This window comes from Carassius gibelio, chromosome A8 (assembly GCF_023724105.1).
Source record: "Carassius gibelio isolate Cgi1373 ecotype wild population from Czech Republic chromosome A8, carGib1.2-hapl.c, whole genome shotgun sequence".
NCBI lineage: Eukaryota > Metazoa > Chordata > Actinopteri > Cypriniformes > Cyprinidae > Carassius > Carassius gibelio.
The window spans coordinates 4,321,499-4,334,814 of NC_068378.1; the positions used below are offsets into that span (position 1 = coordinate 4,321,499).

A 13,316-nucleotide genomic window follows, 5' to 3' on the forward strand; every position below is an offset into this window, starting at 1 on the left:
GGAGACACGATAGGACAAAAAGTGATGATGATGAATACATTGGAAAGTTTTTTGGCCCTGACGAGGGTGTCAGATTGAATGGCCTGTGCGCATGTGCGAAGGTGTCCAAACTGACAATGCTCGTGAGATGAAGATAGCGCTGCTTCTGCTTCTGAGCTCAAGGAGGACGCGAGGAATCTACAAGCCGACAAGATGAGATCCAAGGCGAGGGCGAGAAAACTGGCCAAAAGTAGGTCCTTCTTGCGCTTCTTTCGCTCCCGGTGCTTTGAACCCTCGCGCACATCACCAAAGTGTCATTTTCATTGATCAGTTCCTGCCGAGAGCGCGTCTTTGTCCGGTGCGTGTGTTTCTCAGCTCTCAGTCGCAGTGAAATGGCTCAAACTCTCCGTGATCCGCGCGTCCACCCTTCAGACCAGATGCTGCCGTGGTGTGCTTGTTCAGAAGTGTCGTAGCTATACGTGATGGTGCTTTGGTCAGGAGCGCCTTTCCATGCAGTGCTGTTCAACTCTCTTGTTTTAGCGAGGTCGAGAAACCGTAGAGAATTGTTACACGAAAGTTAGCGAAGAGTTGTCGAAAGGGATAGTAACTTTTTTTATTGAGTGGTTCCAGGTCTTGTGAAATCATATTCCTGCTTGTTGAAATAGTGGGCGCTGTAGCACTGCTCATGGACCCCAGGACGCACAGAGAGAGTGTGCAGCTCTCCAGAGCTTTCTGTCTGTCCGCTGGAGAACACAGAAGAAGGAATATCAAACAAAACGGACAATTCTTCCGATTATCTTAAATTAGGAGCTTGCATTTGTCCTCTGGGGTCTGTTGCGGCTCGGTATGCTTCATCTGCGAATGGCAAATCAATAATGCATACATGTCATGCTAAGGAAAATAGAGTCAGCTAATTTCTTGACTCTTTCAAAGGCGACGAAAAGTGTGTGAATCTCTCCTGGGCTCTGCATGATGTCTTAGCTTATTGTTCGTTTGGCTTTCACTTGTATTCCGACTTGTTTGTGATGGGTAGGATTTGGCATTAAAAATGATTTTCTTATATTAAGTGCCCGTGAAACTTTTGCATGCGATTATTCACTGCCATGCGGGCACAGTCAGCGCTCGTGCGATTCATTAGAAATGGCTTATTATTTATTGTTATGTATTAAATTGCTGCATAATCATTTCAGTATTTACGGACTATTACAACGAAGTAAATATCGAGCGCAATTTACAAAACAATGTAGCTATACAAACGATGCAATGTTTTAATATCTCCTTCCAGAAGAAAATGATTTATCAAAAATATATATTTTTTACCGAAGATAGCTTAAACAAGTGGTGTGTGAAACGAGATGCAACAGTGCACAGTTTTGATGATGGGTTTCTGTGGGTATGCATAAGATGCGATGTCTATTAAAATATGAAGACAATTTAATGTCTGAATATATGCAGGAAAGCGCGCGTGGGCCCGTGACCTGTTGACTCTACCCAGTTTGTTTTGGGACAGAAATGTGGGCCTCGGTATTTTCTCTCAAAACTTCTGGAGCACACGAGACGTGTTTTGCGCTGACTTGCGAGACCTGTCCTTCTCTCTCTCTCTCTCTCGTTCTCTCTCTCTCTCTCTTCGTTTTTTGTTGTTGGTCGTTTAGATGAATTCGTGTTTGTGTTGGAGGTCAGTATAATGACACCACAGCTCTCTTGAACACGCAAACCATCTTTATCAGACTTTCTTTAATTTACATTTAAATGCATTCGTCGTGTAGGCTATTCCTGAGAGAGATCACAGTTTGGTTTTTGTGCCGTGGAGTGTGAAAGGCCTGATCACAACCCTTAAAACACAAGCGCTCATTAAAAACGCCCGACAGTATTCTATCATTCCCTTCTTTCGTGTATCCCGTGTTTCACCTCGATGCTTTGATCAGTGTTCTGCTCTTCCAGATTCACATTCAACACATTTACTTCATGACTGCATTCAATCTGTCTGCGATATCTTTGAGTTAAGATGTTTATTAGAAGCCACGGTTTCACCGTGTTTGTATAAATTCAGTTTCTAACGAATGCATGAAAATATAATAGCTTACTGTTTTAGATTTATCTGTATTAATTTGAATTTAAATGATGGAGAGATAATGCAGACGATGTGAAAGTTTGTGCATTATTATTATTATTATTATTATTATTTTATAAAAAAAATATATTAAAACGATTCTTTAAAATTATAGGACATGTTACGTTTTATTCTTATTATTTTATCCTTAAAATATATGTAGTAGAAACTATTTTAAAAACGCAAATTATGTTATATCAGCACAATGCAAATGTACATTCTTCTTCTTCTTCTTCTTCTTATTATTATTATTATTAGCCTATTATTATTATTATTATTGCCGTCTCGTGATTCCCCCAGAAATTGCAGGTATGGCCGAGAAGCGTCTTAAATATGATCACTTTTTATGAGACACCGTCGGTCACTGCTTTTAATTATTTTTCGTACCTCAACGCAGTGAAATACCATAACTAATTGTGTATAATTAAACTGGCGGCTGGATCATCTGCTATTAGTGAACGGATCAATGGCCATTAAACGCAGGTTTTAGTCCACAAGAGCCCGATTCAGAAAGTTAGGCCTTCCATTCATTTTTTTTCGATGGGCGTTTAATGCTTTCTGTTTGAGAAGTAATATTTTGTGGCTCATTTATAACCACCGAGTCACTAAATTCAAGCTCTGTCCTTGATATGTTATTATACGATAGTTTAAGTTGAGTTTCAGAGAGAAATCGGTTTGATCAGGCGCCAGGTAAACGTGCGTTCGCCTAATACAGCCTCCCCTCTCTCTCTCTCTCTCTCTCTCTCTCTCTCTCTCTCTCTCTCTCCCTGTAGGTTTATTTTAACCATTAGAAAACGTTTTGCAATTTTAATATCATACTCATATTTTAAATCTGAAAGTGTAAGAGAGAGAGAGAGAGAGAGAAAGAGAGAGAGAGAGAAAGAGAGAGAGAGAGAGAGAGAGAGAGAGAAAGGAGCGTGATATTTGTGTTAGCCTACTGTAGCTACACAATTAATTAATTCAAACAATTAATTATTTGGAACAAGTTGGGGTGCCGTGTCTACTCAGTAATGAACTGAAATAAGGCCTGGCTCTGTCACAAAAACACTATTGAAGGACATTTTTTTTTATTTTATTTGTTAGTTTCCCGGTTTAAACGGTATGCGTTGCGTGACAATATATCCATGCATACAGTAATATATATATATATATATATATAAACTGCCACAGAGATTTAATAATAAATAATAAAAAAAAAATCATATTTTTTAACTATACACATTTATGCATTTATTTATTTACAAATGTTTTCAATACATTTGTTTATTATCCTTGTTTTATTCTTATAACATAGGTCTTTTATTTCATTGGAGGGCAAAGTTTTGTCAAATTCTTTCTTTTTTTTTCACTTAAATGTGGGCTTTCATTTTCCCTGTTTACATTGTGATGCTGTCTCTGAAGAGAGACTAATAGTTGCGAATGGAAATAAAATATCAATGGATAACAAATCAAAAAGTCCATGTGCAGCTTATGTCGTTTTGACACAAGTAATAAAATCAAGCCATAACGCTGTAAAGCAACAATAGAAGCTGTGTGTGATGTCTTGCTAGAAGACACAGCCTGTCAGCACTCAAAACTGGGCTTTTACAGCCAAAATGGATGACATTTATCTGCAAGCTGGCTGAATGTGAATGTGCACAATATCACACTTTCACACACACTGGTGAACAGAGTAATGGTGCATGAGCCATTAAACACATATCGTTTCTCATCATCTATGATATACAAGTTTGTCTTTGATAAGAAGTTCTTGTTAAAAGTGCTGGCTAGATGGGAAGAACTGTGAGAAAATCATTTAATGACTGTGTGTGAAGTGCATGACATGAAACAACCACACACACCTACACACACACACACACACACACACACACACACAAACAGGTGAGCATGTCTTTGTTTTACTGCTGCAGGACTGACTGACATATTGAAACCAGTTTGAATTTGTATGTGATAATGTAACAATCTTGGCATGCAGTATTGCAAACAGAATGCATGCGTTCACATATTCGTCTTGAACGGGAGCCTGCAGGGCAGCCTTGGACCAGCCGGCCTGCTTAGTTAACCCCAGTCTTGAGAGGGAGGAAAGGTTGATGGGTGGCTTATGGAGCGCAGGCAGAGCTGGCACAGTTTCCTGCACCTGAGCTCAGCTCGCTGCGTGATCGTCCTGTGCTTCCCAAAGGTGAGGCAGCTCGAACTCAGCCTTGCTCACGTTTGTCACACGTCATTCTTTCTACTTAGCTTTTGTGTGTGGTACTGCACTGTTATTGTTCGCTTGTGGCACCTCTTTATGACATCACAGTGACTCGCTCGTGGGAGGGCCTTTTCCACGTGTGGTTAAACACTGTTTCAGCTGTTCTCCGTCGCACTGGAACTACACACCCTTTTTTTTTTTTTTTTGCATTTTCCTTTTTCGTTCAGCCAGTTGTAGGAACTTTTTGGACTATGTTTTGGCAGTCATGTGCATACCTTAAAGATGACTTTAGTGTCTTACTGTTTTTCTTACCACCATAATGCATTTTATTTGTTTCTCAAGTCTTGTTTTTTTAAGAAAAAGTGAATATATAAGATCAGGCCCCCATGCTGTGGAGCAGAGCAGGGTGCAGCGTGCAGTCGGGGAAAGACAGCCATTACTGAGCTGTTAAAGCCCTGTGTGTGCGAGAGACGTGCTTATCATGTTACAGCTCAGGCCGTCTGCAACTCCTTGGCCGGGGAAGCGGACGCACTGGTGTTTTTATTTTTTATGGTGTTTGATTGAACTGTAACTCATTATTCCTTTTTGCTAAGAGTGTTGTCTTATAGCTGCCACCGAACTCTAAAGTAATCATTTATTTTGAATTATTCAACTGGTGGAAATATCTACACTGAATTTTTATATTGAGATATAAGATTTAGCCTGTTTGCAATTAATATATATATATTTTAATTGATAATAATTTTGCATAATTAAAACATTATAAAAATACATGATATATTTATTATAATAAATAAAATAAAATAATTATTTATGTTTGTGTGTTTGTATGCATACATATGTATGATTTTAATACAGTAAATGTACACTCTTAAAAGGTTGGGTTATTTGGCAAGCCAGTGCTAAATAAATATGAGTTATTTTGACCGAGACAGCTGTGTTATATACATTTTGTTGGGTTGTTTCTTGACACAGTGCTTTGTCAAACAATGTCATATTGAAGGTTATACATTTTAAATAACAATACAGTTTCTGTTATACATGTAATAGACAGTTTTGATTAAACAACAGTTTTTATTATTATTATTATTATTATTATTATTATTATTATTATTATTATTATTATTTTCTTTTTAATGGAAAATCAGACTTTGAAAATTATAATATGCTAAAAAAGTTTTTAAGAAGTGACAGGAACAGCCTTGGGGAACTGACATCTAAAATAATAAATAAATAATAATCAAACATTTTTTTTTTTTTTTTTTTTTTGCATGTGCAGCTAACAGCATGAACACCTACAAAATCAAGACATTCTCTGAATAACCTTTTCTGAAGTAAGCATTAAATAAACGCTGATCTGGGATCAGCATCCTCTGCTCAACAAACAGTTGCAAACAAATGCAAACAAGCGCAGGTCTCAGCTCTGCAACTTTTCTGGCAAAAAAAAAAAAAAAAAATACAACTTTTACAATATGATCTTGGAAAGCTGGTTGATACTGTACAAGGAAAAAGTAGCTTTGTACCCTCACCGGGAAGAACTGTGAGAAATAATTAACCTTGCATCATGTGTTCAGGGTTGCTAATTTTAGCCCGTAAAACGTTGTTGTCGTAACTCCGGCCCAGAAAGAAGCGCCAGGAAAAATTCCAGCTGTGCTACGTTTCAAATTAATATCGTAATGCACGGTTCACATTCAGGAAAAGCTGAACTCAAAGTCGAAGAATTTCTCACGAAATTATATAAAGCCAACAAGGGGTTATGTTTTTTGGGGTCCATTTAAGTGCACTGAAATGAACATTATTTGGAGGGAAATTCCATTTGTTATTTTTTATATTTTGTAGCATGCAGCAACATAACTCTCCCTTGGAAGTGAACACATCTATACCAAGCGAGCTAGGCTGCTGGTTTGGTCAGTTTTTGGGTTGTTTAGAGTCGCAGATGCTCACCCTTTTGGTGAGGACATACACAAACGTAATTCCCCGCTGAAGTTCCCATGCATCAGCACAGCTACCGGGGGCTGTTTGGCCAAACCTTGATGTTGCATCCTTTGGCGATAAGAGAGTGGATGTCATTCCCCAGTGGGCCACTCGAGCCGAGCATTACCGCTCGCCGCTCACTTTCAACTTTCCCAGCGAGCGCATTTTCAAAGGCCTCCACATTTATCTTGTGAACTCATCTTCTGTCCTCCATCTTTTGTCATTACGGGAGAAGATGGGCAGCTCTGTCTCATTAAGATGGTATGACGTGCTGTAATGGCAGTTGTAGAGTCGTTTCATACTTTAGAGAGAGAGTGTTTAGATCTGTTTAGATAAAGACTTCTTTCATGTTTCCAAAGGCCTCTGTCAGCCCATCATCATTTCTCATAATTATGGGATTCACTGTAATTGAACCATCATTATCCAGTGACTTTCTCAGCCTATATTTGCTTAATGCTTAACTCTTCTCTGTACACATGAGCGAGGGGTGGGATCGTGCGGCCTGTACCAGATGAACGCTCTTGCTTACTGCCCCTTCAACTATTTTTGTCCATGAAAATTGGCTTAATTGCATGAATGGCTGTTTCTCTTTTCTCTGCGTGGCGACACAATTAGTCCATCTCCCTGGCTGCAATTTGTTTTCATAAAAAACGAGTGTTGGCACGCTGATTATGAAGCTCTCGCTCTCGAGGGAGAGGCGGCACTACCGGTGTGTTAGATTTCATTAACTACAGTGCGGCTTACTGGAAAAATATATAAAACCTCAAGCTGCCGACATTTTCTTCAACCACTTTAAGGCCGACATCCTAAACAAATCATTACTGGCACACACACACACACACACACACACACACACACACTTCATGTAAGTTTCATGCTCATTAATCTTCATTCAATAAATTATCCTTAAATAAACAATTATTCTAAAAATCCTGTTTTGAACCCTTCATGCAGGACGGCATTTCTGCTTTTATTTAACAGGTGAATGCTGAAACATTATGTAAGTTTCAGGCTCAGTAACATTTACTTAATACATTATAAAATGAATATTTTTTTAATAAACTCTCTCTCTCTCTCTCTCTCTCTCTCTCTCTATATATATATATATAATTATTATGAGATATAATAATTTAGATGCATTTTATGATGCATTTAATGTATTTTCAAAGGATATTAGCATAATCTAGTTTTTATTGTCACCTACTTAATCTAAAGCGTGTGGCATATGGATGTTTTCTCTTCGGTCAAAAAACTAAATAAAACAAAACCTAAAGACCTTGTCAGATTGTTAGTGAAATGCTGAGAAGGGGTTTTTAGGGATTCAGCAAAACATTTCAAGATGGGCTATTAACTTCATTCTCGAACTGTGATTTGTCTGTCTGTGAAAGCACAGGCTCTCTCCAGCGAGGCTCCGGTTCCAGCGTAATGATGAGGCTGTGTGTGAAAATATTGAATTGCAAAAACATCCAGTGTGTGAGCTTGTGTGAATGTGCCTTTCAGCGCAGTGCTGGCGCTAAACTCGCAGTGTCTGAGTGATGGACAACAAATGGCATTTTGTGCTGGGCAGACGCCCCATCTCTGGCAGTCAGGCTATCAGCCGTGCATCTGACCCCTGGATATTTCACCGCCTCTGTCAGCCATCTGACACTGGAGTCTGACGCATCCCAACTAATGAAATGGAAACCTGAATATGGCTTTTTGTCAGTCCGAGGCAAGCGTGGCTTCAGATTGTACATCAGACGTTTAAAAGTTACGCTTTCTTCTGAAAAATTGAACTGTAATATGAGGAACTGTACTTTATGAGGCTATATGCTACTTATAATTTAAAGTTGTTTACTTTTGAAGTCTTAAATACCAATTCAACAATGGTCTACATTAAAGAAACATAAAACATAATTTATACACAGCAGCAGCATTTAACTAAATATGGTAATATTATTTTATATATTAAAACTGCTACATTGAAATGAACCATCTGAAACTACAGATTCTCTGAAAAGAATCAATGCTTAATATAAAAGAAGGAGATTTTAGGCAAGCCTGTTCATTACCTTAATATTTGCTATTTCATCACACTACTCCAATTCTTGTTGTAAACAAGTAGCTTTTGAATGGAAGTGCCATTATGCTTTGAAAACCGCTGAGTTATTAGTTGCTCCCCAAAACTGAGCTACAAGAAAAAAAAAAGGCTTAACATTTTATAAGTTGGAACAATATTGGCAATTGTTTTCTTATCCTCTAAAATGTCTGTTAGCATATAGGACTTACACATTTGCCATAATATACTGTTATGTATAAAGCCTGTTCACACCATTATTAACCATACAGGTAATGTATTTATAGGGTTGCACTTTATTTTACAGTACGTGTACTTTCATGCACTTATAGTGTACTTACAGTGTATTTATCTAAGAAAGTTCTGGTAATACAAGGTAACTACATGGGTTAGGGTTAGGTTTAGGGGTAGGTTCAGGGTTAGTACCTAGTGATTACATAGTTATTGTAATTACTATAATAAGTACATAGTATGTACACGGGGAAGAGGACTGTAAAATAAAGTGCTACCATTTATAGTCTTGCTCTGCAAATACTGTACATACTATGTACTTATTATAGCAACTACAATAACTGGGTATTAACTAGGTACTTATTTTGAACTTACCCCTAAAGCTAACCTTAACCCATGTAGTTACCTATACCTTGTACATTATTGGGGAAGTACACTGCAAGTACACATACTGTAAAATAAAGTTAGCTATTACAATAACTATATTAGCATCCACACCAGCAGATGATAACATTTTGTCTATTATAAGACTTTGTCTACAGCAGATGCAACTCTTTATATCAAGTGATTCTGACTAAACTACAAACCTGATACAGTAAATGTACTTCGCTTGCACTACCTCCAACAGGACTCATGGATTTGGAGCGCAAAAGATTCTGAAAAATTGTTTTGTTCATCAGTTGATGAAGCTCATTTTAAAAGTGAATTCGATAATATCGTTCCTCTACGTCGTTATCGGTGTAGATGCTGTGTGGACTTCTGATTCTCAAAGAATTAGCACAATTATTAAAACCTGTAGTTCAATTACCTGCAACGATTAAATAAACTGTGAAGTGTAATATAATAAAGTAAAGAGAAATTAATTAAAGAAGTAATAATACTGCATATTAAAATCCCAGGTTACTTAATTTTTTAATGGGTATGGTAATAACAGCAGCATCAAAGCGCGTGCATGCCTCCAGTTCAGGTCTGTTGAGAGTCCTGTGTTGGTTCTGTGTAATAATGTCACTGAGGGGAGCTGTTGAATTCTGGGAGGGTCTACAAGTTGGCCGGATGTCAGGCCCCTCTCGCCCCTGCAGTCTCTCTGCTACTTCCCCCCGCTCTTTTCTCTCTGTGAAGCGCATGTTGGCACCGATGCCCCTTTTCCGACTGCTGTCCACTTCTTCAGCTCCGACCCCCTTCTCTCTCATGTGTTTTTCTTCTTCTTTATTTCACTGCTCTGGAAGCTCCAGCTCAGCCCTTTGAAAGTATGCGGCGCTTTGTCTCGGCAATAAAAGATACCATAGTTTCCCTTTTCCTCTCCTTTCTCCCCGTCCCTCAGTGGCTCTTGTAAAAGTGCAAATTGTCCCCTCGGAGGGGTTGTCCTCCTGGCTTCAGAAGGCCCCCGAATCCAGCCTGTTAATTACACTGAAGACTCCATCTCTGCTAAAAGAGCCGAGGTTCCCACAGCCACCTGGCCTTCTTTACTTCTCGGCTTTGATGGCAGGCGCCCCATCCTCTCCTCCTCCTCATACCACACTTCTCTCTCTCTCTCTCTCACACTCATTAATAGAGGTTTTGAATTGCTTTCTGACCCTGACAAACTGCTCTTGTTGAAAAGCAGATGAGAGCAGGAACAGGAATGAGCGCTGGTGGGGGCGATGGTGTTGATGGGATTGAAGAGAGTTGGTGCGAGTCTGTATCAAGTCCGCCGCTGTTCAGTTTGCAGACATGTTAAGGTATGGGTTGTGCAGACTAGTCAGTTAGCGCAGGGCCGCTAGTCGACACGACGGATCTGTTTCGATTTGTTACGGATCACATGACTTCAGTCACATCTGCTCTGTACATGGCGACAACAAGAGGAAAATGCTGCCATCCACAAACTGTTCCACAAATACATTTGATACAGTTTTGTGTTGTGATTAATACCAAAAATGATTGGTAAGGAACATAATCTGCCGTATTTGCTTGAATACATGAACCAGCAATTAAAATAAATAAAATATTGCAGATAGACGACAAGATCACTTTCTGTTTAAATAGCGTCTAATTGAATTCAGTAAATTGTTGCTAAATGAATTGCTTTTGTTCAGTGGAAGTAAAACAATCAGATCAATAAGGCCTATGATCAATCAGTTCCAAAAATAAATAAAAACCTGTATCAAAAGAAAACAAGTTGACATAATACATCAAAAAATAAATAAATAAATAAATAAATAAATAAATACATAAAAATAAATAAATAAATAAAAAAAAATCCAGGATTTGGTCATAATATAGCATAATGAGGGATTTCATCAAATAATTTTTTTAGGCCAGTAATTTTTAGGTGTTATTCAATTTTGAAAAACCCCCAAAATTACAAAAAATATCATTTATTTTTGTGGTCGTGTGTGTGTGTGTGTGTGGTGGTGGTGTTACAAGCAAATTCAGTGTGTTTTAGTCCAATACAATAACATTAACTACCACATTCAAGAAAAAAGAAATCATTAATTGTGCTGAATATATATTCATTTATTTTATTGGCTTCATATTTTTATAGGGCAGCAGAGAATCAACAGGGCAGTGTATGGACTTTTTTTTTTTTTTTTTTTTTCAGTCATTTTCTAAATCACACATGAATACCTTCATGTTTGAAACAACATAAGGCCGAGTAAGTCATGGAATAATTCTCATTTTGGGCTGAACTATTCCCTTAAGTGGATCTCAGTTGGGACGTCTTAGGTCAACAATAGAGTGACAATCCTGAAACAAATTTGTTTTCCATTGAGTTTAATTTGCGGAGCTCTATGGAAACCCGAGCACCGATCAATATGTTCTCATCCACCGCAGCAGTGCAGAGCTCCAGCGAAAGAGCAAACCAGAGAGAGAAAGGCAGGCTTGAGAGAGATCAAGGCTTCAGAAGGTAAACAAATTGCTCTATTATAGCCTCTGTGTCTGTGACATTATCATGGGATGGTCTCAGGGGAGAGGCTTTCACCAGATTAGAAACGTCTACAAAGGGAAGAGGGACGTTCCTGCACTGTACTGGCAGCGTGCCACAGTCCTCGTCCACCCGGGAGATAATCATTAACTCCCCACACAAACACACATGACAGTCTGAGTCCTGGCCCGCTTCTGTTTGTCCCGCTCGGACGCTCTGAGGAGGGCAGGACAGAGGTGTAGAGCACCTGCACACCTGCCTTTTGAACCTTTTGGTCTGACCAAGTTCAGTTTGCAACTTTATGGACAATTGCTATCAACAATTGCTATCATTGTATACCGTTTGAAGTCTTGGTCTGTAATTGTGTTCTTGGTTTCAGAGGTTATATAGAGGTTATATGTTTGTGCTTATACTTGATTGTAATACTGACAATAAACCTCATAAATGCTGGTGTGATATTTTGTTAATTATTGTTTTCTTTCATATAATCAGTGACAATGCCTGAAGAGTTTGATGTTGTAGTTTGATATTTGCTTTTTATGAAATAAATCCGTCCATCCATGCGTAATAGTTAACGGGTTACTCCACCACAAAATGAAAATGTTGTATTAATCACTTACAGTACCCCCATGTAAGTGATTAATGAAGTCAAAAGTTTAAAAAGTTAAAAAAGTTTTTAAAGTAAAAGCTTTGTTCATCTTCAGAGCACAATTTAACAATTTTAACAAAAGTAACAATTTTATTCAACAACTCCGCTTCTCTGTTTCTCTCCAAATCAGCGTAGCGCCATTTTGACCCCCCCCCCCCCCCAAAAAAAAAGGGTTACGCAGCTAGAATAAGGCATGTGTCAGCTCTTTCTCATCAGTGAGCCGTTCACTCGGTGGATTTGTGTGACTTCTGATATTAGCTTTTTCTCTCGCTCGCTCTTTTTCTCTCCGTCGACTCGACCCACATCCTTCAGCTCGAATAAAGTGAAGATCCGGATTCAGAGAAGTGTTTTATGAGTGGTTAGAATACCAGCCTCTGTGTTTTTTTGTTTTTTTTTGGTCCTCCCCAAAGCTGACCACTCACAAATGACTCTGAGGTTTCTGAAGATGTCAGTTAAAGTTTTAATTGGAAATAAGTTATTCGGAAGAAACGCTTTTCTTCCCGTGGACAGCCCGTCAGTCAAACTGAAGTTCCTGATGTTGGCATTATTGCAATTATTTTCAGGCTTTTGAGGTTTTTTGGGAAGTCCACACAGTCTCGCTGCACATTTTGTTGTTGTGACAAATCTGGCAACAGTTACGGCTTTGCGGAGGGAATGATGTAAACAGGCAATACGGACATGATTTGGATTCGGATTTCAAGACAGTAATGAGTGAGAAAATAATATATCTACACACACAATGTAGACTTAAATACACAATAGCAGTTGATTTCTATCCAAAGTGCTTCAGTTTCAGTGTATCTGCTGTTGGCCGTGCAGATGAGCTCCGGACAGGCCTACAGTGTTTTCTGTTACGTCTCCTGAGAAACACAGACTTTTGATCACACTCATACTGACTTTTGCTTTTCTAGCCAATTATATGAATCATTTCCTCAGCTATTGTGTAATTTGGTGCAACATGTCATCATAATAGAAGTCAGAGATGCTGAATTTGAAATACTGTTGACCGCTGAAAATATTAAATGATGTATTGTGATATTGCTTGTTGTAACTGTTTTTGGATTGGCTTTGCTCTGTCCCTATACCCCACCTGGGGTCCATTACCCTTGTTTTGTTTATTATTCTTTGGTGTTTGAATGGCATATTTGGAATGTGAGGAGGTCAAAGGTCATTGGTTTAGGTTGTTTTAGAGCACACCGGTCGCCCTTGCTACTTAACGTCTCG

The 13,316-nt window shown here is 38.6% G+C and overlaps 1 protein-coding gene across 6 annotated transcripts in view; it reads left to right on the forward strand.

The window, feature by feature from the left end:
* The first annotated feature begins 82 nt into the window (after positions 1-82).
* Positions 83-13,316, forward strand: part of LOC128018185 (histone-lysine N-methyltransferase PRDM16) — a 195,860-nt gene continuing 182,626 nt past the window's right edge. For all 6 annotated transcript variants that reach the window (XM_052603537.1, XM_052603540.1, XM_052603538.1 and 3 more), the window contains exon 1: positions 83-229. In XM_052603537.1, the coding sequence (XP_052459497.1) occupies positions 193-229 (37 nt within the window). In that variant the 5' untranslated portion in view covers positions 83-192. The remainder of the gene's footprint in view (positions 230-13,316) is intronic.